The 27,593-nt window shown below is 44.7% G+C and overlaps 1 protein-coding gene across 1 annotated transcript; it reads right to left on the bottom strand.

Annotated features, from left to right (window-relative positions):
* Window positions 1-27,526, bottom strand: DHX34 (DExH-box helicase 34). Its single transcript, XM_085863778.1, has 14 exons — window positions 25,998-27,526; window positions 24,520-24,622; window positions 24,080-24,297; window positions 23,561-23,735; window positions 20,042-20,235; window positions 18,571-18,672; window positions 18,246-18,470; window positions 14,049-14,222; window positions 13,841-13,949; window positions 11,322-11,431; window positions 6,312-6,560; window positions 4,568-4,744; window positions 3,795-3,945; window positions 1-360 (listed from the first exon to the last, which is right to left on the bottom strand). Exons 1-14 carry the CDS (start codon window positions 27,159-27,161, stop codon window positions 245-247), a joined length of 3,267 nt encoding a protein of 1,088 aa, XP_085719904.1. The 5' UTR covers window positions 27,162-27,526; the 3' UTR covers window positions 1-244.
* Window positions 27,527-27,593: the final 67 nt, after the last annotated feature.

Raw genomic sequence — 27,593 nt, forward strand, 5'->3', positions numbered from 1 at the left:
TAAAATACTCATCATGTAATTTAATAAATTACGTAAAATACAAATTCTCAGTGGTTTAAACATAGTTGGTGTTGTACATGTTGTGCACATTTACAGAAAGGGAATCCCAATGGCTGACAAACATGACGCCTTCAATTGTTCCCACGCCAATAACCTGTCCGATGTACAGCCGAAGGCTTCGCGCATCGTTGTCCATTTAAAGGATGGCAACGAAGACTCTTTAAGACAATCATGATGCAACTGATCACTTGTGTGTCCTCCGGTGTTTAATGATCTCCATAGGGGTCAGGAGCAGGTCCTGCTCACAGGATGCACAATGGTACAACTGCTGCAGGTGAGATGAGCTGCTGCTTTTCTTTTCTGCAAAAAAAGAAAAGAAAAAAAAAAAAAAAGAGTATATATTCAAGCTGTTTCTGGCTGTGCATCATGGTATGGATGCATGAACAACGAGAACGGCATTCAGTGGAATGCGTACCTCTGCCACACAGGACAGTTTACATTTTGTAGCCCACTGATAGGCCGGTTCTCGATCGAGACCTTAATCAAAATCTCCTCGGTTTGTTCTCGTCACATACTCAAACTCATCCACCAGGTTTCGTCCGAATGGATCCACGACGTTTTGAAATATCGTGCTACACGATACTGTATATAATTTTGGCCCCATCTCCCAATGGTAAAGAATCCCTTTAAAATTCTAGTGGACGGATCCAGACCTTCATGAAAATCTAAGCAATTCATCCTTGACACACATCCAACGTGTCCACCAAGTTTCATCTGAATGTGTCTATAACTTTCTGAGATATCCTGCTCACAGACAGACAGATATGAAAACATAACCTCCGTCCACCTTGGGTTACAGAGGTAATGACACACAAGAGGCGTAATGCAGCATTGTACTGCATGGTGTCTTGGAGAACCGCCCTGTCTATCTGATCATGGCAGCAGAGGAAAAGTTGGGTTGACATCGAGATAAATACCCATCTGCTCACCAAGGTTTCATCCCATTACTTAATAAACCCAACCATCCTGACTCCTACCAATCGACTGCATTTTGACCTTCCATGGGGCAGATACTCCCTCATAAAGATCCTTGTTTCCCACAACTCTCTCCTGGAAAATGTTTCATGAACCAGTGGAGTTAAAAAATAAAATCCTCATCTCATAAATCGGTTCGAAGCTACGGTGCCGATAGAAAGTCGACACCCCCTTTCAATGTTTTCACCTTTTGTTGCCTTGTAGCCTGGAATAAAATTACATTAAACCAGACTTTTCCCACCATTATTTACACATTTTAACCCACAACTTCGAGGTGAAAAACAAAATCTACAAATTTCAGAAAATTAATTTTAAAAATACAAAACAAGCAGATCTTGGTTGAATGCATCCACCCCCCGCACCCCCCTGATAACAGCAATTGTAAATTAGCTCAGGTGCAACCAATCACCTTCAAAAATCACACACCAAGTCAACTGTCCTCCACCTGTTTTACATTGCAGTGATTCTGATTATCTCAGAATAAAATCAGCTGTTCCTATAGGTTTCCTTGACAGGGTAATACATTTCACAGCAAACACTCAACCATGAGTTCCACAGGAGCTTTCAAAAGACCTCCAGGATAAAGTTGTGGAAAGGCACAGGTCAGGGAATGGATATGAAAATATTTCAAAGGCCTTGATTATCCTTTGGAGCACAGTAAAGACAATCATTAAGATGTGGAAGGTGTATGGTACCACCAAGACCCTGCCTAGATCAGGCCGTCCCTCCAAACCGGATGACCAAGCAAGGAGGAGGCTGATCAGAGAGGCCACCAAGAGGCAAATGGTAACTTTGAAAGAGCTACAGGCCTTTATGGCAAAGACTGGTCACTCTGTGCATGTGACAATATCCCAAGGACTCCACAAGTCTGGCCTGTACAATTAGGTCAGGTCAGGTCAGGAATGGGAGCATACGCCGGAGGAGCACATCGCTGCATCCACTTTCTGCCGGTACTCCAGGGGCCTCCGTCTGGCCATCCCCCAGGTAGATGCCTGGCCCATCCGCATCTCCTTGAGATGCTGATCAATCTGCTGCAACCATGAGGCACGTGGTCAGCCCATTGGCCTCCTCCACTCATGAGGCTCCCTTGCTGAGAGAATCTGGTGAGCAGGATCAGCGTCAAGAAAACGAGCCACGTGTCCATACAGCCGCAGCTGACGCTCATGGACTATGCAGGTAACAAATCTCATCCGAGTCTCTCTCAGCAACCGCTCGTTGGACACAAAGTCCGACCAGCGATAACCAAGGATTCTCCAAAGAGACCTGGAATTAAGTCTCCATGTCAGATCCCTGGTCAGAATCCAAATCTCACATCCATAGAGCAAGACTGGAAGCACCAAGGACCTGAAGACTCAGACTTTCATCCTCCTGCACAGGTACCGACACACTTCATGATCCAGTGAATCCATGGCTCCCCAGGCCCAACCCAGACGTCTACTGACCTCTGGCTCACAGAGACGTGAATATCACTGCCAAGGTATGTGAATCTCTCTGTGACCTCAACATCCTCACCACAAACAGGTACAGACAAGATACCAGCATCCAAGATGTCAATGAAAGTCTGGATCTTAGTTTTGACCCAGGAAACCCGTAATCCCTGCGGCTCCGACTCCTCATTCAGCACCTCGAGGGCCCCCAAAAGGATATTCAGAGTCTCCGCAAAGATGACTGCATCATCTGCGAAACCAAGGTCAGAGATCTTGACATTCCCAAAACTATGCACCGCAGCTTGATATCTCCGAATCCAGTCCATACAGGTGTGAAAAGTGTGAGGTTCAGTACACACCCCTGACAAACTCCAGAAACAACTGGAAATAAGTCGGAGATGGTATCACCACATCTCACAGCACTCTCAGTACCAAAGTTCAGACATCAGATCGATCAGTTTTGGTGGCACCTTACGAAGACTAAGAATCCTCCAGAGGGCATCCCGATTCACTGAATCGAAAGTTTTGCAGAGATCAACATAGGCTGCAAGCAGCCCCTGCCGACACTCTCGTCTGCATTTGGTGAGGACCCGAAGGGAAAGAATACTGTCACTCGTTGATCTCTTTGGTGTAAAGACTGACTGCTCTGGGCACGGTGCTCAAGCAGATGGTGGTGGATCCTATCAATATTTATTTATCCGAGCAAAGACCTTGCCTGGCACGGAGAGCAGCGTCACCCCTCGGTAGTTTTTGCAGTCTTGGCGATCACCCTTCCCTTTCCAGAGAGGGGACAACAAGGCCCCTCTTCCAGTCAGTTGGAATAATGCCTGTGTTCCAGGCAGAGCACATAACTGCATGCAATGACACGAGTATAGCATTTCCACCAGCCTCGAGAAGTTCAGCACGGATGGATGACACTTATCCAACCAAGATATTGTAGTTTTGTATTTTTAATAAATTCTCTGAAATTTGTAGAATTCGTTTTTCACTTGGAAGTTATGGGTTATGATGTGTAAATAAAGGTGGAAAAAAAGTCTGGTTTAATATAATTTAATTCCTGGCAAAAAAAAGGCAACAAAAGGTGAACATTTTGAAAGGGGGTGTAGACTTCCTATAGGCACTGAAAATTCAGCATCACCACCTCAATCATGCTACTTGCATTACATCTGGCGTTGCCATTTTGAAGCTGTTTCCATGAAGAGATGAAGCACAAGTACTTTCCAAATGTTCACTATTTCCAACCAAAAGATGGTCTGTTGAAAGAATGACTCGGCGAGGGAGAAAGAGGCAGGTGACCCGTCCTCGTCTGGGATATCTCTGTGCAGGGCTCACCTTCCTGGCCTTCCTCGTGCTCGGCCGGTGCTGTGAGCGTGCACGCCTCCATATGCTGCAGTTTTTCTAACGGTGTGAGCGGGAAGTGCAGACTGCAGATCGGACATGTCCAGAACACACGCAGACATTCGCCAAATAGCGTTTTGTCCTCCTGCACAGAGAGAAATTCCAACTCAACGAAGCTCAAAACAATCAAACTATTCATCATTTTTTTTTTCTCCGCCATCGAAGGCTCATGAAGGAGCTCGTATGTACATTACAAGTAAGACTAAAATACATCACCATACTTTCATGCAAGTTACAAGGACATTAAAAGGACAAATCAACACAGTACATGACATTTGAACCTGGGATGAACTCCGTTCAGATGGGAATGCCAAGCAGGCAAACCCTTGAGTATGAAGTCAAATGGGATGTAAAAATGGAGACCTCTATGGCTCATCTACTCACGCCAGGCACACGTGTCGTAGTTTGTAAAAGTTTCAAAACTTAAAAGGCAAACAAACAATTTTTTGGGGTTCACTTTTTAAGCGATTCATCTACGATTACTTCTAAATCCACAAAAAAAAATTCCTTTACGAGAAATCAAATTTCAGCAGAATTTTAATCTTAAATATATAAATCATCCGATGTGAAGATAAACAGACCAATCAGCAGACAACATGAACAAAGTTGGACAGAGCTTGCATCCCAGCCTCGTGGGGATTTATACAGAAGCCTCGTGTGTTGGGATGGAAAACATGGAGGAGCCTTTTGATGGCAGTGGAACTGACCACGAGGCAGTTGTAGGTGAGGAAATCATTGACAGCCGTTCCGCCTTTATTTGGGTGTGGTTTGCTCTGTCCGATGGGAATCAGGCCCTCAGTAGAAAACTTCCCACCATTGACACCAGGACCCACGTACAGGTTTTGCGCTTCCAGGCAGCTGAGTCTGCGCAGCTTGTATTTCACCTGCGCATGCACGAACACACGAAAGAGTTAAAAAAAAAAACCTGACTTTGTGACGTACACAACTTTGTCAAAAGCCGGTTCTTTCAAAATAGAGTTCTTTCACGATAGTCGCTTTTCTTTGTCGGACACAATGCCTTTTCAATTACAATCAGCTTTTTATTACCCTCGACGAAGGAGATGGTATTGCATTTTGGTCCATTTGTCTGTCCGCACGGAACTTTCGTGTTTTTCCCCACAACCACTTGTCGGATTGAGATGAAATTTTCACCATTGGAGCGGCGACTCATGGAGAATGTCTTAATGATAATATTATGATGTCATATGTCACGTGGTATGGCAGCCATGTTGGAAAAACGGGAAAAATTTGGACCTCTGTGTCTCTGAATCCGCACCAAGGGAAAAATTGAAACTTGGCACATGGCAAGTACTCTTCACGGGGAATAAGTGCGATTTTTTTTATGACGACATAGGTGCCTTCATTATGACGTCATAATTGCATATGTAGAACGCCACGTCTGATCAGTATGAAAATTTGAGGGTCATCTTGGGTTAAAATGGTCCACAGAAATAAAAATTGCTGATGATGTCATTGGCCATGTGATTCGGCAGCCATATTGTTTAAAAAAAAAATCATCAAAAATATTCTCTGAAGTGGTTGAACAGATTAAGGCGAAACATTACAAGTATGACCACCTATCCATGAGGAACAAAAGGTTCACACATATGACGGTATAGGTCACATGGTTGGGCAGCCATATTGGATTTATCCTAAAACCTATAAAAAAAAATCTCCAGAACAGCTGAACAGATCAAGGGGAAACTTCACACAAATGTTCCCCAAACCTTGGGAATACTAGGGTATTCATGAATCATTGATGTCACATGGTCTGGCAGCCTTATTGGATTTGGCGAAAATCTTAAAAAAAAAAATCTTTCTTTTGAACTGCTTAATCAATCGATGTGAAATGCCACAATTATTATGTAGTTGTGACGGGGGATACATGTTTTACATTTCAACTTGATCGGACACATGGTCTGGCAGCCAGAATTATTTAATTTTTTCATCCTGTTTCTTTGTTTTTTTTTGAATAAGGCTCACTTGGTTGTGCCTGGATAGGTTTGAGGGTAGAGTAGTAGCTGCTGAAATGTAAATCCTGTCCAGGTTCCTCCTGATGACTTCATCTTTGCTTTTTGCTTGTTCGGGTTCATTCTGATTACTCCAATGCAGGACTGTGTACCGATTTGGTCTTCCATTTGATTTGAACTGAATTTATTTTAATCCCATTCTGAATGAAATAGAACAATTCTGAATGTCATGAGTCAGGGTCAGGGTCAGGTGTCCGATCAAAGCGGGACGTCTTGTTACCCGGTCATCACTGCCAGCAGTAGTTGTAAAGTGTCAGTTGTAATTAATGGAGGTAATAAAGATAATGGATCAGGATCACAGACGGCATGAGATGGTGGTGCACTGCCTGCTTGAAGCCAATAATTTTTTTCATATCCCGGACCATATACTGACAGGGACCTTTAGTCCTGCAGAGGAAACCTTAATGCTCTGGTCCCTTACCTGCACTGCCAAAAATTCTGCAAGTTTGCAGGACAGAGTCGAAGCTAGCTTTCCACAGCCCTGACTCGAGGCACGACCTTGGAGGTGTGCTTTCAAAAGTTCCGACCAAGCCGAGCGAAGTCGCACGGCCGCCCACAGGAGTTTCTGAGCCTCTTCGCTGTCCTCAAAGGAAATCTCAAGCCAACTGTCCACCACCACCTTTCGACAATCAGTGTTCGTATCCAACGAACTTGAGAATTGCAACAGGACCTGCATAACAGAAGAATCAAAGTTAATCCCAATCAAGATTAATGAAGAAAACACTCAATCACATTAAACTAGCCAAAACCTGTGCAATGTTAAACTTCAAAAATATTCCGAGATTTAACTCCCCAGTCCAATACCGAGCTGTTAGGGTTTGGGTATGGATCTTCTGTGTACGTCAAGCAGTTCATGCACGATTGCCTGACACACATTTCATCAAAAAAACAACACTGGTCAAAAGTTTTAGAACACCACCATTTTTTCAGTTTTTACTGAAATTTAAGCAGTTCAAGTCCAGTGAATAACCTGAAATGGTACAAAGCAAGCGGTAAACTGCCAGAAGATAAAAAAAAGTTTAGGTGACCAAAAACTGAAAAATAATGTTAATTTCAGAGTTATTAAAAAAGGCCATTTTTAGGGAACTAGTAATGGGTTAGCAACCACAGCTGTTCTGCAGCAATGGAAGTAAATTAAGCCTTGAAAATTGATGCAAACAATTCCTACAGGTGTCCCAACTTTTGTTGATTTGTTACAAACCCTCTGTCTGTATAAAAGCCATGTTGGAACAGACTGTGTTGCACACACAGGACACACACTGACACACATTAACATTTATTAGTATCGATGATGATTGCAGATGTTTCGCGTTAACATCTGAAAACACTGTAACATTTAAAAAGGGATGGGTTATTGAAAATCTCATAACACTGAATTCATAAAGCACTTTAGCTTTTCGTAAGTACCACGGCACGTCCGTTTTACACCCATTCGATGGTCGGCATTTACTCCCATTTGAACTGTCTGAATTTGCTAGCAGCTAAATGACTTAGTGATCACGACGCACTTCACTTATATTAGGGAGAGTCACAACCAGTGCGCTGTGATGTTCTCCACCCCAGTGCCAAAGTAGAAAACACAATATTCAAGCTACAATTAAAAATATCCAGATTATACTTTTGTGGAATGCTTAATACACCATATTAAGTCAAATCTACCAGAATACTCGATAAGATCAACTAAATACAAATGAGCCTGACATGAAAAGGTTGAGAATGATGTCGACTGTCTGTGTCGATTGGGGGGGGGGGCAACAGCAGGGCAGAGGGAGAAAGTAGACGAAGACGGACAAACAAGGGATGCAGGTAACGACGAGGGGTAATGGAGAACGCAAAGGGTGGACAAAATGGATGCACAAGAAAAATTGTGTTTGACCAGTTTGTGATTTTGTCAAAGTCTGAAGAGAGGGTAGGGGCTGCTGCCTGTCTCTCAGAAGGATGAGGGACGTCACGGCAGAGAGTGGAGTCATCAGCGAAGATATAAAGAGGATTTTCCAGAGTCAGTGAGATCATTGATGAATATTTGGAATAATATGGGGCAGAGAACACGGCTTGGGGTACTCCAGCCTTGACAGGGAGAGGAGAAGAAAGGGGTCCGTTGAGAGCCACATGTTGACTGCGAGAGTGGAAGAAGTCAGGAATCCAAGAGTGGAGTTGGCCTCAGATTCCATAAGCAGACGGTATGGAGAGTAAGGCAGGATGGCAGACTGTATCAAAAGCTCGAAACATGTCCAGAGAGACGGCCCTGATCTCACGTCTGATATTGTGGGCCTCCGTACAATGTTGGGAGAGTCGAAGCAGCATGTCCAAGGTAGAGTGACCAGGTATGAATCTGAAATGAGGCTTTTATAGAAAAGGAATTATTTTATGTCAACTGTGATGATGGATTCCATGACTTTGCTGATGATTGGAAGTAAGTTGATTGGTTTGGAGTTAAGAGGATCTGTTTTTGCACCTTTTTAATGTAAAGATGTGATGAGCTGATTTACAAGCACATGGAAGATGACCTGTGGTAAATGACAGGGTGAGAAGGGCAGAGGGAGGAAGCGCAAGAGCAGCAGAGAAGGTTTTTAGGACACGTGGGCTGATGCCGTGCGGTCCAGTTCCAGAGTCAGTCGAGAGTTGTCAGAAAATTTGCTACCTTCTCAGGTGCAATACAAACAAGTCCAGGAGCAGTTGGGTACAACTGTGAAGGGTGGATACAGAGATTGAGTGGTTGGGGACACAATATTTTGAAGGAAACACAGAATTGAGGCATTCGGCCTTCTCACGAGCAGTCGGCTGTGGTGACATTTGAAGTGAGGAAAGGGATAGAAGTGGAACAATACTCCAGAAACAGACTTGACAAGGCACCACCAGGTTTTAGAGGAGGGAGACAGGTTTGAAAGCTCATTCTTGAGATTACTCCCAGGAGAGCCAGAAAGCATCCTCTGGCCAGACACACGCTTGTTGCGGGCTTTTGGAATGATCTGAGGTTGCCTTCGGTCAGATGTGCCTTCCAGGAGGAGAATGCAAGTTGTTTTTAAGCAACTGCCTCACCACAGGACCAAGAGTGGGAGGATGGGTAGAATCTGTGTATAAGAGAGAGCAGTATTCTGTGGAAGAATTCCCAGACTGAATTAATAACAGTGGCAGTGGATATAGGAGACCGGTCTTGAAGTATAAAATAAATAAACAAAAAAACCGAATACACGAATGTACAAGGTCAAAATTTATGACCTGCGAATACGTGTGGCCCGACAATACTTCTCCTTGAATGGATGCGATGAAAGTGTATAATCAAAGGGAAGACCAAGAAGGAACCCAAAGAAGTAGAGCAAAGATGGAGTCGTCACAAGGAATCTGGATAGGATTTGGGTTTCAGCCGTGACTTCACGACCCTCAAAACCCGTCCAGGCGCAGCCAAGTGAGCATTGCAGAAAAATTTCGACAAGAATTCACTTCTCCTTCGAGATTGATGACAGAACACAGAAATACAGAGTAAAAGAGATGAAAGAGAAGAAAAAGCAAGAATTAGAATGAATAAAGAGAATTGCAAAAAACAAACAAACAAAACAAGAGAATTATCAAAAAAATCAATGATAACAGAAAAAAAATGTGAAAGGAACAAAGAACAAAGACGTCGGTAAGACCCCAGATAAATAGACTTCAGCAATTACTCCCCACGCTCAAATGCAGCAACATGTATAAGATACCAGAGGTCTGTGTAAAAGCGTGAATGGCCTTATCTTCTGCTACACAACGTAAAGTGTGACGAGGGATTTCATCTTTAAAAAAAAAAAAAAAATTCACACCTCACACACCCTCAACCCCGACCCTCGGCGATGAGCTGGCCTCCTCAACCCATCTGGATTCAAATGAAAAGGACTAATCGCTGATGAAGGATAATCACTGAATCACTGATGAGGTTCACCATTCAGCTTCATATGCAGCCCCATGGCCGTTCCATTGGAGATCAAATATATATTGTTACGATTGTGGGGGTAAATGGAGGAATTTAATGATTAAATTAGGATTGAATAGAGTTGTTTAGTCCGTGGACGTGTAGAAGACATCACGATGTAATTAAGTAGGGAAACTGTGAGATTCTGTTACGTGTCAACCCACGGAGGGTGGTGCGGTGTTAATTAGATAGGGATTAGGAATAAGTTCCCCCAGTATGTAATTGCCCCCTCCCCCTTGTTTTTATAACCAAAACCACAATAACAAACAAGCAAACATGCCGAGCAGGCAGAAGCCCCACCTCCAAGGCTGACAGTTGGCGAAGTCACGCCCCTGAGGCTGATGATCGATGGGTGCGACGTCAGAAGCTAACCAGACGTGCCGAGTCGGTGTAGCCCCGCCTTCCTGGGTTTCGTGCGAGCAGGCCATGTCCCGGAGGCGGAGGATTGATGGGCGTGATGTGAGACGCATGAAGAAGAAGAGGGTGTGGGAGGCATCCGCCCAAATAGGACAGAGAGCGCACGCATGATGCCAGTGTGAAGAGGCGAGAGATCGAGAGAGCGCACGCATGAGGTCAGTGTGAGGAAGGCACGAGTGTGGAGCAAAGGATGCACATGTTCGAGAAAGAACGTAGTTCAGAGATGGCCTGTAAGAACGGGGCTTTCCAGCCGGCTTCCCTCTGATGCATGAAGAAGATGGCACGATTCTCGTCTTCATGCTGAGAATTGACTCGCATGGTGAAGCAAGATGCTGGCCTTCGGCTCTTGGTTGGGTCCTGAGGAACGGACCCCGAGCCTCGTGTGTGACAAATAGCGGTCGGTGAGGACGATCGATGCACGAAGCAGCTGCACAGAGTCTCTGAGCCTTGGTGTTGAGTGCCGCTCGCAGATTGCCTGGCGTACGTTTGTCACGCTACAAGAGAAGCGACTTGGTGCCATTTTGCGCGCGTCTACATGTGCAAATAGAAGCGCCTCAATTCCAAGTTCCAGAAAGACCGTCTCTGGGCCAAGCTTAGTACCAGAGTAAAGGAAGGGTCTTCTTTTATTTTGTTTCCCTTTGTATGTATTTTAGTCTGTGTGGAGAGGCGCCTCGACTTGGACTTTAATTTACCTCATATATTTATAATTATTACATTTATCAATGTCCTTTGTAAATATTTGTCTATTTTCATTAAATGTGTTAATTTTAAGAAGCTGTATCCGTGTATTTGTCATGGGGTTTGAGTATTAACCCCCCCCCCCCCCCGTGCTGTGCTTCTCCGTGCCTCCGTCCCTCTGCTATTGTGCTCTTTTCCCTCGTGCACACATTAATCTCCGATAATTTCGGCTGTAGGCCTCCAAGGGAGAAGTTCGACCGTCCGGGGTTGACGATCTTAACCACCTGTCACCACAAATTGGGTCAGGGGGATTAACCTTGGCCACCAGAGCCGCGACAATGTCATTGCTATTTAAAAAAAAATTGAAACTCTATATCTGGTATTGATGCTTACCTGTATGGCAGGTGCTCGGAAAACATTGACTAGGTAAGGCTTCGTGGTTTCCAGGAATGATACATAAACCAGTAACTGAGGATCAACCCCAAAACCAGGTTTGGAACTATCTGAGGGTAAAATGAAAATAAAATGCAACAAGTTATTGTACGTCCATTTTCAAATACATACACAGGGTGATTATATTTATTTATTTATTTATTCGATAACCCTAAATAATTCCCATACACTAAAAGTTATATCCGTTAGGAACGAAAAATTTTGTGTAAATGTAGCCGAATGTTACAGAAGGATGAGACATGATCCACACAATTTAATACTTTAAATGAAGTGGTGAAAGTGTCCACCACCATGTTGCAGGCACAAATTCATTCTTCACAGCATGCTCTCCCACACAGGGTGGAGCACTTCTTGGAGAATATTGCTGATTGTGTCACAGATTATTGCTTTTAATTCATTGAGAATGTGTGGATTTGTAGCGTACACTGTTATCCTTCAAATATCCCCACGAAAAGAAATCTGGCGATGTAAGATCTGGGGATCGAGGTGGCCATGATGACTTGGGACACTATACGGCCACCCAAGAGTGGCTTAAGTTCGTTCATGCTGTATCGCGAAGTGTGACTCGTGGCATCATCGAGCTGAAACCATCCTTGGTCGATTTAGTCTTCTGTAAGATGCACAAGAAACTCATGGATTATTTTGATGCAACATCCTGAGTTTACTGTTTCTGAGAAGAAAATTGGGCAAATAATATTTCTTCGCCGCCTCACAGCACACCAAACACCATTTTTCGCGGAATGCAATGGCCTTTCCATATGAGCGATTTTGAAGGTTTCACATGACCACCAAAGCAATACAATTTGACATTCCCTAAAGGACAGGTTCTTGATGTGTTGTTCGACGAGAAACACGCGTTCTTCCACAGTGAGCGCCATGGCGTGACTGAGCGAAAACCGTTAAATGTCACTGCCGGGTCACGTGATAAATCATGGGATACCTGATAACTCTCAGGATCATGTCACGTAATCTGTAACATGAGGCTACATTTATGCAAAATATTAGGTTCCGAACAGATATAGTTTTTAGGGTATGGGAATTATTTAGGGTTTTCAAAAAAGAATTTTAAAAAAATGACCCTACACATGAATTTTAATTTCATTCTGGTAATTATTTTCATGAGAATTTGATTTTAATGGCGATAAACGCATTCAACACCACAGAATCATAAAAAAAACGACGTCTGATGATCCCAGAAAGTACATTAAAAAAAAAAAAAACAAGATGTCATAACCCCCGTGGTTTTCGTAATTTGTCTGTGCAAAGTTAACGGGCAAGCACGTATTTGTTTAAAACTAAAATGGCCACCAGAGTTACCAGTCGGCCATCTGAACAGATTGCAAAATAAAGTGAGGTGCACATGTATGCCATCATGTACTGTGTTTGTGCCAAGTTTGAACAAAATTGGGCCAAGCATTCCTGAGAAATGGTTGGGGGACGCATTTAAGTAACAAAATGGCGGCGAGTCAGCCATCTTGGATCTGCTGTCAACAAAAATGAACTGCATATGAAAGCCTTCACTCATAATCCGTCTGCGAAGTTTGAACAATATCGGTAAATGCATGTCCGAGAAATGGTTAAGGACGTGTTTACCATCAGGTTTTTTTTTTAAACTAAAATGGCTGCCAGTCGGCGATCTTTGATCACATATGTATACCATCATGTGTTGGCTTTGTGCCAAGTAAGAATAAAACTGTCCACACATGTCCGAGATATGGTTGCAGACGCATGCACGGACACAAAAATCGAGACCAAATCCATAAACCCCCGTAAAGGAACTAAATCCAGCGGGGGCGAATAAAACTACATCCTGTAATCTCCATGAACCACGAGGATAATAAAACTACATCTTGTAATCTACATTAACCACGAGGATAGCAAAACAACATCCTGTAATCCACATTAACCACGAGGATAATAAAACTACATCCTGTAATCTACATTAACCACGAGGATAATAAAACTACATCCTGTAATCTACATTAACCACTAGGATAATAAAACTACATCCTGTAATCTACATTAACCACTAGGATAATAAAACTACATCTTGTAATCTACATTAACCACGAGGATAGCAAAACAACATCCTGTAATCCACATTAACCACGAGGATAATAAAACTACATCCTGTAATCTACATTAACCACTGGGATAATAAAACTACATCTTGTAATCCACATTAACCACGAGGATAATAAAACTACATCTTGTAATGAGCGTCACAAGGGCAGCATTTTGATAGGATCACCCAATCACGCTGCCACGATTGCGTCAATATTGTTCAAATGGGGTTTCCATCCTTTGTCTAAAGCACAAGGCGATTCATATTGTGTTGATTGTGTTTTACACAATTCAATACTAGTGAAGGAAAATAGTTTTTAAAAGCTAAATTATATATTTGTTGCTCCTTTTGTTGTTTACAACATTACTACAAGATTAAGTGCATGCAGACGTACCTGGACCCTCACTTTTATGGTCATCATGTGCAAGGAGGATTTTGGGATCATTGGCAAACACACTGTTCGGGTGAAGCACCACAAACTGTTTTCTCCTCGTGTGGAATAACTGCAAAATTTGACACGAGTATTCGATCACTGTCGGAGCCAAGCAGCACAATGTACGCTTCAAGAGAATATCCTGTGTACATACACGGGATATACATACCTGGTCCGTGATACCACGGGTGGTGTTGTTTTCATCCGGGATGGCCACCTGGGGATACAAACCACTGCTCAGCACCATCTTGAGCAGGTTCACCTGCTGTAATGTGAGTGCCCGTGAACATTGAGAAGAGGCCTGAAGCTGGTTTAGGTCGTGACGCAGCTTGAATTTCAAGTCCTGTAAAAAGCAACATGGTCCCAGGAAGATTCAGCTTCTGTGACCCTTCTACTATAAATGGACGAGTTGTGTGTGTGTGTATGTGTGTGTGTGAGGCATGTTTTTTGTTGAGTTCTTCTGGAGCGTTCTGATGTGGAATTGAGATACACCAAAATTATCATGATCCCCTGAGTTGATTAGGGTAATTAACTTCATAAAACGCCGTTACAATTCCCATGTTTTAAACACACACTACGTTAAGATGTAGAGAGCATCTTATTAGGTCCTTGCATGGTATGGCATTCTAATAACAAAAATTAAATAAGAAAACATTGCAATAAAGCATACATTAATTAATACTTATAATATTAACAATGATAATCATAACGGACGTATAATCCCCGCAATGGCTGAAGGACATCTGGGCTTGGTGAAAGGCAAGCTAATGCTCAAGCAGTATGGCAGGTAGGTATGCTACAAGCAGGTGAAAAGCAATGAAAATTCTGTCCAATGGACGAATGGGCCCGCTAGTGATAAAAGTCAATAATAAAATAATAAAAGTCGAATAATAAAAGTCAGTGATAATTTTCCACCAGGTGATTCAAAGGTGTTCACACTTTAAATATTGCGAGGTTCGACGGGGTAGTACACGTACTTGCATTGTCTACTCTATCGGTCAAAAGTTTTAGAACACCCGCATTTTTCCAGTTTTTACTGAAATTTCAGCAGTTGAAGTCCAGTGAATAACCTGAAATGGTACAAAGCTAAGCGGTAAACTGCCAGAGGTTAAAAAAAAAGTTTAGGTTACCAAAAACTGAAAAATAATGTAAATTTCAGTTGTTAAAAAAGGTCCTTTTCAGGGAAGAAGTAATGGGTTCACAACTGCAGCTGTTCTGCAGCAATGGAAGTAAATTAAGCCTTGAAAGTTGATGCAAACAATTCCTGCAGGTGTCCCAACTTTTGTTGATTAGTTACAAACTCTGTCTGTATAAAAGCAGTGTTGGAACAGACTGTGTTGCTGCACCCTATGAAGTATTATTTGGACAATATTGCACTGCAGGAAGTAGTATATTGCTATCATAATGGTGAGAAAAAGACAATTAACAAAGGAAGACAGACAGACCATTATAACCATTAAAAATGGAGGTCTTTCCTTTGGGGAAATTGCAAAGCAGGGCAAGGTATCAGTGAGTACAGTTTCCTACACCAACAAAAGGCACTTGAAAACTGGAGGAAACTCTGACAGGAAGAGGTCTGGCAGACCCAAAGCCACAACACAATCAGAAGACAAGTTTCTGAGAGTCAACAGCTTGCGTTATAGGCGGCTCACAGGACAGCAGATTCGAGCACAGCTTAACACTGGTCGAAGTAAGGAAGTCTCAGTTTCAACTGTGAACAGAAGACTTCGATCTGCAGGTTTTACAGGTCGAGTGGCAGTAAGAAAGCCATTACTAAGATGGCAAAATAAGAAAAAGAGGCTTTCCTGGGCCATGAAGCACCGCCAGTGGACTACTGAAAACTGCAAGGTCTTATGGACCGATAAATTAAAATTTGAAATCTTCGGTTCATCGCACAGGGTTTTTGTACGCCGTCGAGTAAGCGAAAGGATGGTTCCTCAGTGTGTGATACCAATTTTCAAACATGGAGGAGGAAGCGTGATGATCTGGGGCTCTTTTGCTGGATCCAGAGTCAGCGACTTGCACAGAGTGACTGGCACCCTGAACCAAAAGGGCTACCACAGCATTTTGCAGCGTCATGCAATACCCTCTGGTCTATGCCTAGTTGGTCAGGGGTTCATCCTACAGCAAGATAACGACCCAAAACATACCTCCAGGCTGTGTGAGAACTACCTTAGAAGAAAAGAACAAGACGGTAGGCTTCAAATCATGGAATGGCCAGCACAGTCTCCAGACTTAAAACCCATCGAGCTGGTTTGGGTGGAACTGGACAGAAGGTGAAATCAAAGCAACCTACAAGTGCAACACATTTGTGGGAATTTCTGCAACAGTGTTGGGAAGAACTTTCCAAACAATATTTGATTTCCATTCTAGAAAGAATGCCACGAGTATGTTCGGCTGTTATATCTGCAAAAGGTGGCTATGTTGAGAGTCAAAAATTTAGATTAAATTTTGTTCAACAAAACGATTCCATGATTTTTTTTTTGTTCATCTGCAATTGTTTATTTGTTCTATGTTTAAAATGCAGAGCACATTGGAGCATTAAACTGCTTAAATTTCAGTAAAAACCGGAAAAATGGGGGTGTTCTAAAACTTTCGACCGGTGGTGTCGCCATTTTGAGTCCCAACATTTTTGTGGGTGGAATGGAAATGTTACACACAAACGGATGGAGGAGCCAGCGTATGATAGTATAAATAGATGTATATAGTGGTATCAAATTCCAAAATCATCATCTTTGTAAACAGCGAAGATATCGTGGCATATTTCTTAACAGAAAAAACAAACAAACGCTGGAGAAATTGCGGTAGCAGTCTGTTGCCTGAAACACCACCAAGGTTCAAATAGTTTTTTGCCTTGTTGAAAAAAAATTATAATTTCCCTGTAAGTTTGGATCAATTTGAAGACACTTTTACGTAATATTTTTTCTCTCTCTGTGGAGAGTTTTCGTGTTTCGGGGGGGGGGGGGGGATGACAGAAATATACACAGAGAGAAGGCATTACGCTATTATACAAATAAAATAGATGGCTTCAAAGTTCAGACTCATGTTTGTTTGGGGCCGACAAGAACCAACGTGTTCATAGTATTTGTCTGGAGGTCAGAATGACCTACATTTCCTACAACGAAATGGCCTACATTTCCCACATTTAATTGTCCATCAAAGTTGGTACGTTGCGGTCAATGAGGTTTGATTTATTGTCACATTTGCAGGTTTACTAATAAAAGTTCAGCACTTGCCGATTTGCAGTTTTATCCCACAAAAAAAAACCACCCAAAAATAACTTACATGTTCAAATTTACCATCGTAAGAAATTTGGCTTAACTAATGTGATATCGTTCAATTCCCCATGACTAGAGAATTAAAAGAAATAAAACATGAATTGTCACTGTGGCCTCCAATAAATATCATTAACGATCAGTTTAAGCAAAAATTGCAACTTAAACAAACTGGAGCGGCACTCGGTATAGCGCTTACCTCAACCAGGCCGAACAGTTTACGTTTTGTATCCCACTGATAGGCTGGATCTGCATCCAGATCTGCACCAAAATCTAATCTGTTCGTTCTTGTCACCTACCGAGCTCATCCACCAAGTTTTGTCCGAATCCGTTCACAACTTTTTGAGATAGCGTGCTATATATTGTTTTTGGCCCTATCTCTCCAATGATGAAGAATCACTTGAAAAATTCTCGTGTCTGGATCTTCACCAAAATCTAGTCAATTCGTTTGTGTCGTGTCACACACCCAACCTGTTCACAAAATTTCGTGCGAATCCATTCGTAACTTTTTGAGATATCATGCTCACAGACAGACAAGGGTGAAAATATAACTTCCGTCCGCCTTCGGTGGTGGAGGTCATCAACAATATTTTGGGATTTGAACCTGGGGTCACAGCATCACGAGTTAAAAGGAAAACATGAAAAGGCCGGATCACGTGTATGAAATGAAATCATTTTTCTGGATTTGGAATGTGAAACAAGTGTGGATAGTGCGAGTCCGAAGAGCATTTGCAACTTGTCACAGAGAACTCGACTCAAATTCAAAATTGCTCAGGAGAGTTTCAGGAAATGGCTCATTCTTCAGCATCTTCAGCATCCATCTTGTGCACCCCAGACGTCCTCCCCTAACCCTAATTCTTCCCTACATCCCTTATTTGTCCAAGTTTCCATCTATTTTATCCTTCGGCCATGCTGCTGGTGGTTCCCCCAACCCCCAGTTGTTCCTCTTCTTCTGTTGCATCCTGAACCGTTCTGTGTTCTCGCTCTTCCATGCCTTGACTCTGCATAAAATGATGATAAAATACGAGTCGGCACAAACAATGAGTGCCCTTTTCATGCCTTTGCTGTCCATCCGATACAACAGCATTTACCTGTAGCTCATGCAGCATGTTGGTATTTTGACCATCAGGTGTTTCATCATCGCCGTCAAAAGTATCCATTCCATCCTCCAGACGTAAAACTTTGGCCTTTCGTAAACCACATTGCTCCGACCGGAGCTGCCGCAGACGCCGCCTCTCTTGGATTTGCTTCGGCTCGAATCGACGAGGCTTGTAATTGTCATCATTGTCACACAGGCCGTACTGCTGCAGCAATTCCTGAAACGACACATGAACACAAATGACACCATCCCGTACTCTATCCAGTAATCCATTGAGTCATGTCGGAAGATCTTACTTCGCAGGTTTGAAGAAGTACCTTGTACTGACGACGCAAATTTGCAATCTCGTACAACCGTTGTTCCTCCAGGCCATGCCGTCGACTCCATTTCCTTGAGGATGCCCGTCCCTCTGCCTTCACCTGCAAGAGGGAGGTAGAAAGATAAGATCCCACCTCACGAAGTATTGCAATGTATAACAACACCCCCCCATCCAAAACCATGATCCTTTTCTACACTCGTCAAACTAACTCCCCAAAATTTCCAGTTTTTCCTTCTGAGAGTTTGCTCAAGTATCCATCTTATCTCCCCCCTGCATTCTCCCAAACCCCTCATCCTTACCAGCATCCTTTGTTGTCCATTTATTTTCACCATCAGCCCTGATGATGGCTTTCCCTTCTTCTCTTTCTGCTGTTACTTTTATTGTTGTGTCCTGATCCGTTCTGTGTTCGAGCTCTTCCACGAGCCTTATAAACGACACTGAAATGCAAAACACCCTCTCCTTCTCACCCACCAAACCTGACAAACCTTTGGGAGAATCCTAACATCTTATCTAACCCTAACAAACCTGAGAATAACGGTAGTCTAGCGACCACCCAATAAACAGCATGCGAAACGCTTCACTCGTTGTGTGTGCAAGTCGGCCTATAAGTGAGTGTCATGGCCGAATTCCAACTTCCGGTCTCATGGTCGAACAAAGCCTGTTCGCTTCCTTGAGCTATTCACCAGATGGGGCGAGCGACTCGAGATGGTCATCGTCTGGAACATTTCCAAGCGTGTTCAGTGCTTAATCCAGTTCAAAGGTCGTATAAAGTGCTTAATCCAACCATAAATCAATGTAACCTCATCATTATTGTAATTGACCAAACACTCATGCTAACAGGTATTGTAACTATCCCTTAACGTAGCTCTTGCTATATCAGCGTGATGACCTGTTTTAGCTCAATTGTTCTACACTCAGCGTGATGACATCAGCTACATTGCTCCCATTGGTATACAAGCTTTGGAATGGCCAGGACTGCCGGCATGTTGAACGTACTTGTTGCATTGATCTTCGCTCTCAGACCTCTGCAGTCGCGAATGGATCAACAGCGAGACGTCTCTGGCCATTATCACTCGTGCATGCATGTGCCGACATCACCATAATCAGCCCGAGTACGCACCCCACAGCACAAGAACTTTATTGTTCCGGCTCCCCGAAGCAAGACGGTTCACCGTGGGTGGGTCGTGCCCGTGTTAACCCGTCACACTCCATTTTCCCCCGGGGCAATAAAACTCAGATTAAATTCCTCTCCCTTGTTTCCCGTGATTCCCACATCAGTGGAAGAACAAATGGAGGAGGAATGGGGGAAAAAAAAGTGGTTTCTAAACCTGGAATTGCGCTACAATGCGCACCGGGCTGAAAGAAAAATGCGCCGTTTTTCCGTTTTATGCTCCCCAAGATGAGAAGAGTGATAAAAGAGGTTTCAATTCCCAATCACCAATCCCTCAATGTGACAAAGGTGTACTCACGTGAACCCACTCGTTAAACGCATTCAGGAGAGTGAACGGGTCTCCATGGTTACTCTCGAGTGAGTGGCGTGCCCTGCTGAACTCTGGGTTAGTGAAGGCCGAGCGAACAAAGGGAGACTGCACACTCAAAGCAGCTGCCACAGTCAGCACTGGTTCCAGCACAGAAAACAAAGATCCCGTGATCAGCACCTTTCCTGAAACAGAAGAGAAGATGCTCAGCGATGGCCAGGTGCACCCATAATGCACAAGCAACTCTTTTCATTAATCTGTTCCTGACAACAATTATTACTTGAGGAATAACAATGGCTATTCTTCTTCTTCTTCATCATGCGTATGTAGCACAATGCTGTGGGGTAGTATCACCGGTTGAGCGTGCAGCTATGCCACTGATGCAATAGTAGGCGAAGAGCACATGAGCCATCACCAACATAATGGGCAAAAAAAATTCACAAATTCCTGCCATAACCTCACATTCCCTCTGTCCCAAGGGAAAGAAGGGCAAAAAAAGGCTCGATGTCTGTAATGCCAGAGCTGGGGGGGGGGGCTGGGGTGAAAGGGACAGAAACTGCCTCATCATCAGGACGCCCAAAAAGCCTGACAACATTGCTGACCTCACAGCGTTAAGAGGTTTCTAAAATGCATCATATCCTTTGACTGCCAATCGTTTTGTCCTCAAGTTTTTCGGAGCTTTTTGGCGGCAGAACTCAAAAGGAATAGCCGATTCCAATTTGTCCTGCACGTAGTCAATTGAGCCTCTCTCAAATCGCCAGATCTTCACCACCACCACAGTTGGGGCTCTTCAAGCTTGAATCAACTAATATCAGCCATTTTTTTTTCCATCCGATGTACTTCTGGTCGCATTGTTCGCTGTAGCTTTGTACCTGGACTTGTGTATTAGGTCATTACCGAGAGTCTACTTGTGCTCGTTTTAAGTTGTTTTCCCTCATCGGACTTTCTGGGAGATTCTCAAAATGGTGTTTGTATGTGCATCTGCTTCACATTCTGCAAAGGAAGTGGGAAAACATCCGTTCTTGGCGAGCACGACGTGGGTGAAATTTCCGTGAGATCAGACTTCGCTGCGTCGTTGGAAGAGAGTGCTGAGACGTGAGGGGTGAAAGCCCTGATGGAAAAGAAAGCAGACAAACTGATCATTAGCAAATGGTCATGTTCGTGTTCACGTTATTTTGCCCGTGAGGAGATTACGCCCGATTGACAAGCCATCGGAGATCCAAAGTACTTTGGTTGGAAAAACAGGGGGGAATCTTGTGATTCAACGCAGAAATGGAGCAATTATCAAATGGTCCATGTCCGCTGGCAGCGCAACTGCAACTCTCAGCCGCTCTACCTTCGCACCCTCCCTTGCGGCTATGAACTGGCACTCGGTGGCGAATTTGACAAATGTGATCTCGCAAACGAGGTGTTTGGGTCTTGCGACTTTGAGCGGCGAGTCCCCGATGTGGGCAGTGAGATCACAATCGGTTCAAAACAACGGTCTTCAAATAAATCACAAGCAACAGCATTCATACGAGCTGCATATGGGTAAGTCATGGAGAGCTGCACTTGAAAAACAGAATGCGGCCAGAAGATGGAGAAACATCACACTGGAAAAGCACAGCTGTCTCCCCAAAGCTGCAGTCACTCCCACCAACATCGGAAGCTTTCCATGAGAATGTGATGCGATGTCACCTGCAGGTCTCCATTTGGAAGACAGCCTTCAGGGAGGCTCCACCTGCCATGGATCCTTGTACATTCATTTGGGAACGTGACCACCGAGGTATGCTCATCCCCCGTACAGTGGCCGAGGGAGTATCAGTGGCTGCTGATGACGTTCGCAAACTCATCATCATCAGGTGTGGATGTGGGTCGTCCACTTGCAAAAATCACGCAGCTGTGGTTGTGCTGAGGTGAGCTGTACTATCTTCTGTGCATGTGAACGAGGCAAAGCATGCTTAAACCCTCTCACTCACAAACAATCCCAAGTTCAACAAAATGAAGAGGATGATGATAGCGATCATGAATGAGTGATCAATAAGCGAGTCATGATGAACGGATACATCCCATCTTATTAAATTTTCTTTGTGCTTACTCTGTGCTATGGTAGATATCTTTATCCATTTATATTTAGACATTAAGTTTATGTCTTACTAGCGAGGTATGCTGACACATTGTGAAAGCATATGAACCGTGCTTCCCCATTGTCTCGGGTCGCTCACCTGCATTTGATTTTTCATTTATTTAATTTCATTTATTTAGGGATGCTTTCCGATGGTTCTGTGATTTTTTTCCTGCCGTGTCGGTTTCGATGTCTGTCGGCATGCAAAATTACCGTGCTTCCCGAGTACCGTGCAACTCACCTACATCTTTTTTCCTATTTATGGATGTTATCCGATGATTCTGTGAATTTTTCCGGTGTACCGGGTTTGTCGTCCATCGGCACGCAAAATTGCAGCTTTCTACGTCACCCGGAAGGCACCGATCTTTAATATCAGTCAGTGGTTAGAAAGAGCCTTTTATTAGATGATGTAATTTAGAATTATGACCAAAATAAATTGGAATACAAAGTTTACAATTTCAAAAACAATTGGAGAACTAAATGAGTGGCCTGATGTTATAAAATTATTTGGACATAGATGCTGGCGGCTATCTTTAATTTTGACACCAACATGACATCAAAACAACAAACTAATGCCAGAAATGAGTTTCCCATCACAGAATTAGTGAGAAAAGTGGTACTACGTTCGTTTCTATGGTTATTGGTTCGCGGGCGTCAGCAGTGACCACTATTTATTTTTGTTGTGTCTGTGTGTCTGTCTGTCTGTCTGTCTGTGACTCTCTCCAGAGCATAGCTCCGTGACGTTTGATGCGATCTTGATGAATCTTGGACACAAGCTAGATAGTATGGTCTAGTTGTGTCTTTTTGTATGAGGGGCATCCCATGCCCCTTGTGGACGGAGTCACGCCCACTTGAACTAATTTATTTATTTATTTTTTCTAGATTTTTTTCTCGCAATTTCATTTCCTAGAAGCTGTGCGTAATGTCCATAAGTACAACATATAAAAAAATCCAATTTGATTTGGTCAATTTTGACGGAAGAGATAGGTTTTTACGGTAGGGCTTCCTCAAAAGCTTCCACTAACTCAATTGTACCTATCGTGGCATTGTTCAATAATGCCCGCCAACCATCGTCACTTCCCGGCTAGTCAATTCAAAAATTGCACCATCGACCCATTTTCCACCAGAAATCATCACTCGGGACGCTAATGAACTCAAATCAACCATAAAACCTTTTGTGGCAAGCTTTTCCAAGTGATCCTGGGATTCCTCCCGACGAATCAAACTGTTATTCAAAAGCAAAATTGCCATTTTAACAGATTCCCCAAGTGCTCCACTGCACCCCCGAGTAACCAGGGGAAATGTTTTAAAATGTATTTATTCGATCGCTTTATCAACACCGCACAAGAAACAGCATGATGAATTTGAAACCGACACAAAGTGTAAACTACGTGGAGAATCCTCACCCGCAATCACATCCAAGGGAAGCATTGCAAGAACCCTGCCCATCGCGGTCAGTTCCTCATGCTCGTCCAGCGCTCCCTGCTCTTTTAGGAATGTCATCGAGCTCTCCAAACTGGTGCTCTCTGGTGGCTCAATGAAGGGAAACACTCGTGGGTCTCCCATGCTCATGCTTTTCATCTGCAGCAGCATATCGCAAGACGAGGGAATTAAGAGACACGAGTGCACTTTTTACATCATCGTGCGCTCGTCTCAACAAAGGTGTGCGATGGCGAACGCTCGTTACTGAACGAGTCAGCTCGATCTCTCATCCATGAGTCTTAAACAATTAATTTGGTAATCTGCACCAAATATAGCACTTCCCAAAGATGGCTTGACGGGAATTTCACATGAATAAGTGATTGACTCTGTCCGTTCAAGAACTAGAACCGAAGATAACATGAATAATACAACACTGGCACCAGTATCAGCAATGTGAAGGTACAAAGGACCGGCGATGCAAACAAAGGTACCGTTCTACTTGCCTGCAGCACTAGGGAATCCAGAGGTAACCTCAAAATTTCAGGCACAGCATACGCTGTGAAGGCATCATAGTCAGATTCCGCGTAGAGACGCCAACAAATGCCAGGCCCGGTACGCCCCGCACGGCCCTTTCGCTGTTCAGCGCTCGCCTGGCTGATCCAGAACTCCTGGAGTCTCTGCATCTTGGATGTCTTGTCAAAGTTCATTTCCTTCACCTTCCCTGTAAAGCACATTGAGCACGGGCCAAAAGATTCACCCGCACAAAAGGCTATGGATGACTGGTGCTTAAAAAAACAAAACAAAAAACACAAAACAAGGCCAAAGTTGAAAAGCAACACCACCGAAGTAAATAATAAGTGGGAAGACCCACCGGCTGTGCCATTCCGACGTGCTCTTTAATCGTTTTAGTGGGTGTGGGAATTCACCAGAACACAAGGCTTACCCGAATCCACGATGAAACGAACTCCATCGATCGTGACCGACGTCTCGGCAATATTCGTGGAGATGATACACTTTCTGACTCCTTCTGGTGGATTATCAAACACCTGGGTAAGGAGATCGGCAAGAGGATGTTACATTGCTTCATGAGCGCGGAGCCGTTTGTGTAGTTTACCTGCCCACTAGTTAGACAAACTTTACACTCAAGCTCATTGGATGACATCAACAGGAGATCGATTGTGCGATGCCAACTGCTGTGGGAAGCAAGGAGAAGATGATGTTTCGGTCATTCACCCTTCATCGAAGCAAAAGACAATCAAGGTCGTCTGCTCATTTGCTCCGGTGAAGGGTTAACGCACGAAACGTCAGCTTCTCCTCGCTTTGAACGGCAATCATCATCTTGTTGAGTTCATCCATTGTTCTACCTATCGATCAACACAAATCAATGGATCAAAGACTCGTTCTTCATTTTTACATTCAAACAGCTTGAACCAACTTACTTGCACGTTTCAGTGTGCGTGTGTGTGTGTGTGTCTCTCGCTCATTCCTTTGATGATGATGGTTGTGCTCAATTGTCGTCATGTGACCCCACTATCAATTTAACCTTGTTCTTCCATGAGTCGAGACAGAGACAGAGACAGAGAGACAGAGACAAAATGAAAGCACAATTACTCCAAATATTCATCTTATTGGTTCACGAGTCAGTGAGTGACCACTATATTCGTTATGGTTGTGTGTCTGTCTGTCTGTCTGTCTGTCTGTCTGTCTGTCTGTCTGTCTGTCTGTCCCGAGCATAGCTCCGTGGGTTTTGATCCGATCCTGATAAAATTTGGGTGGGAGGTTTGTATCATGATCTCGTTGTGTTTTCCTGAGAATGGGCGTGGTGCGCCCATTATGGGCGGAGCCACGCCCCAAAACGTATTTTTAGGGGGTAGCCGATTTCAAGTTACATCTTCTCCGAGGGGGTTTGTCGAATCTGGCAGGGAGTTCGGTATTTGGTTAGCCCAATGGCATCTGCCATTGGGGTCGAGGGGACCCGTGGGATCGAGGGGACCCCATGGAGCTCGATTTTTCATTTTCGTCAAGGCCAAGGTCAAGGTCACAAGGTCACGAACTTAGAAAATGTCAAAAAAAAATCAATAAATTGGACATCGAGCTTCTGGGGTTTTCAACTGTTTCGAATAAAAGTTGGTATGCAAGTCGTGCTCTTCGAGTACTACAACTTTCAATCTTCACGTTTTTCCCGATTCCCGCCAGTTTGCCCGTGGTGTCCCCTCGAAGGTCAAAAGACAAAAAAAGGCGAACCGTGTACATTGCTTGTGAACCATCGCCGTCTCCAGACTTGTGGTATATTATTATTAGTTTGGAGATGACGTGACATCACACCAAAGGATTCTGCATCGTGGGATTAGCCGGTTCGTGCAATGAGCTACAAACTACGCTCGGACACCGTTTGACATCGGTGACATTGCATTTTGCCACCTTGTCCTGTTCCTCAGCAGAAAGTGAGCTATGGAGTGCCAGAACGATCCAGCGCTTCGTGTCAGCGGCGTAGGACCGCACCGCGTCCGCGATGGCCGAGATCTCGGCCATCCCGCTCAGGAACATCAAGAGGTCACCACGTTCCTCCGCGCAGTACTTCTCGTCGATAGTCTGCAAGATCCTCAAGTAGGGCCTCGGGTCCAGCCTCTCGGTCTTGCCCGCCTGCTCCTCGGGCGGTATCGGCCGATAGATCACTTTTATCGGGAAAAGTCTTCCTGGAACTCGGATGACGGGAGCGGCATCGAAGTATCGGGAGAAGAGGCCGACGTTGATGGTGGCGGACATCAGGACTACCTTGAGGTCGTGCCGTTGGGACAACACCCGGCGAAGCAGACCCAGGAGGAAGTCGCAGTGCAGGTGTCTCTCGTGGACCTCGTCCACCACCACGACGTTGTAGCGAGACAGACACGCGTCCCGCTGCGCCTGCCGGAGTAGTAGACCCTCGGTGAGGAACAGGATCTTGGTGGCCGAGGTTCTCGAGGAGTCGAAGCGGATCTGGAAGCCCACTCGAGACCCTCCTCGGCCCAGGGTCTCGTAGGCGACCCTCTTGCACAGGGAGACGCACGCGATCCTCCGAGGCTGCGTGCACGCGATGTTCTCGTGACCCGCGGTCAGCAGGTAGCGCGGCACCTGCGTCGACTTGCCGCAGCCCGTGTCTCCGGCGATCAGCACCAGCGGGTGACCCTGGACCGCACGGACTATCGCGTCCCTGTACGGCCAGATGGGAAGCTTCCTCTGATCCCGGAGAAGTTTGGACAACTTACCAAGTCGCTGTCTTTGGCTAAAGTCCAGGTAGTGATGGAGCACCGAGAGGGACTCGGCGAGCTCGGGGTCGGCGCGGCGTCCGCGACCTTCCAGGAGCACGTTGAGTCTCAGAGCCGGGTCGTACGTCCTCGGGAGGTCGAGGCTCTCCCCGGCGGACTTCAGCACGCCGACCATCCGACACTCCGAGGCGTCCGCCGTCGCCCGGCGACGTCGTTTAAACGACTTCCAGCGAGACGCGAATCGCCAAAAGTCCTCGTACTCTCGAGTCCCCTTTCGGACGTAGTCATCGTCGGTGAAGAACTCCGCGTCGAGACGCGAGCGGCTCTCTCCCCGATCCATGGTGTCGCTGTTTCACGGGTCCGGCACACCGGCGCGATTATGGGTGACGGTACCCGACAACCAACCGTGCTCGCACCACGCGCTGCCCCTTCTCGGCGGTGTTTGGGACCACCACGTGCGGTTCTCGGCGGTGTTTGGGATTCGGAGCGGAAACGGAGTTAAGACCCTCGCCCGGAAGTGCCGAGTCAGTGACCGGAATTCGTGCACGCCGCGTTGCGCTGACGAACCGATGGGACCATCGATTGGGACGGATAAATGTTTTTTTTTTGGTAGATTTATTTGGGTTTGGGTTCGATGGACGTCCTCAGATAAATGGATTTTAATAAAATAAAATACAAGATGCCATTTTTCCTCAACTCTCTGCTTCTGTGACCCGGAAGTTGTTTGCAGCGCTCCGCCCCATCCGCTCCCCCCATTCTGTGACCCGGAAGT

The sequence above is a fragment of the Eptatretus burgeri genome, chromosome 18, assembly GCF_056783735.1.
Source record: "Eptatretus burgeri isolate ZD-2024b chromosome 18, Ebu_testis_v1, whole genome shotgun sequence".
In the NCBI taxonomy this organism is placed as follows: Eukaryota; Metazoa; Chordata; class Myxini; order Myxiniformes; family Myxinidae; genus Eptatretus; species Eptatretus burgeri.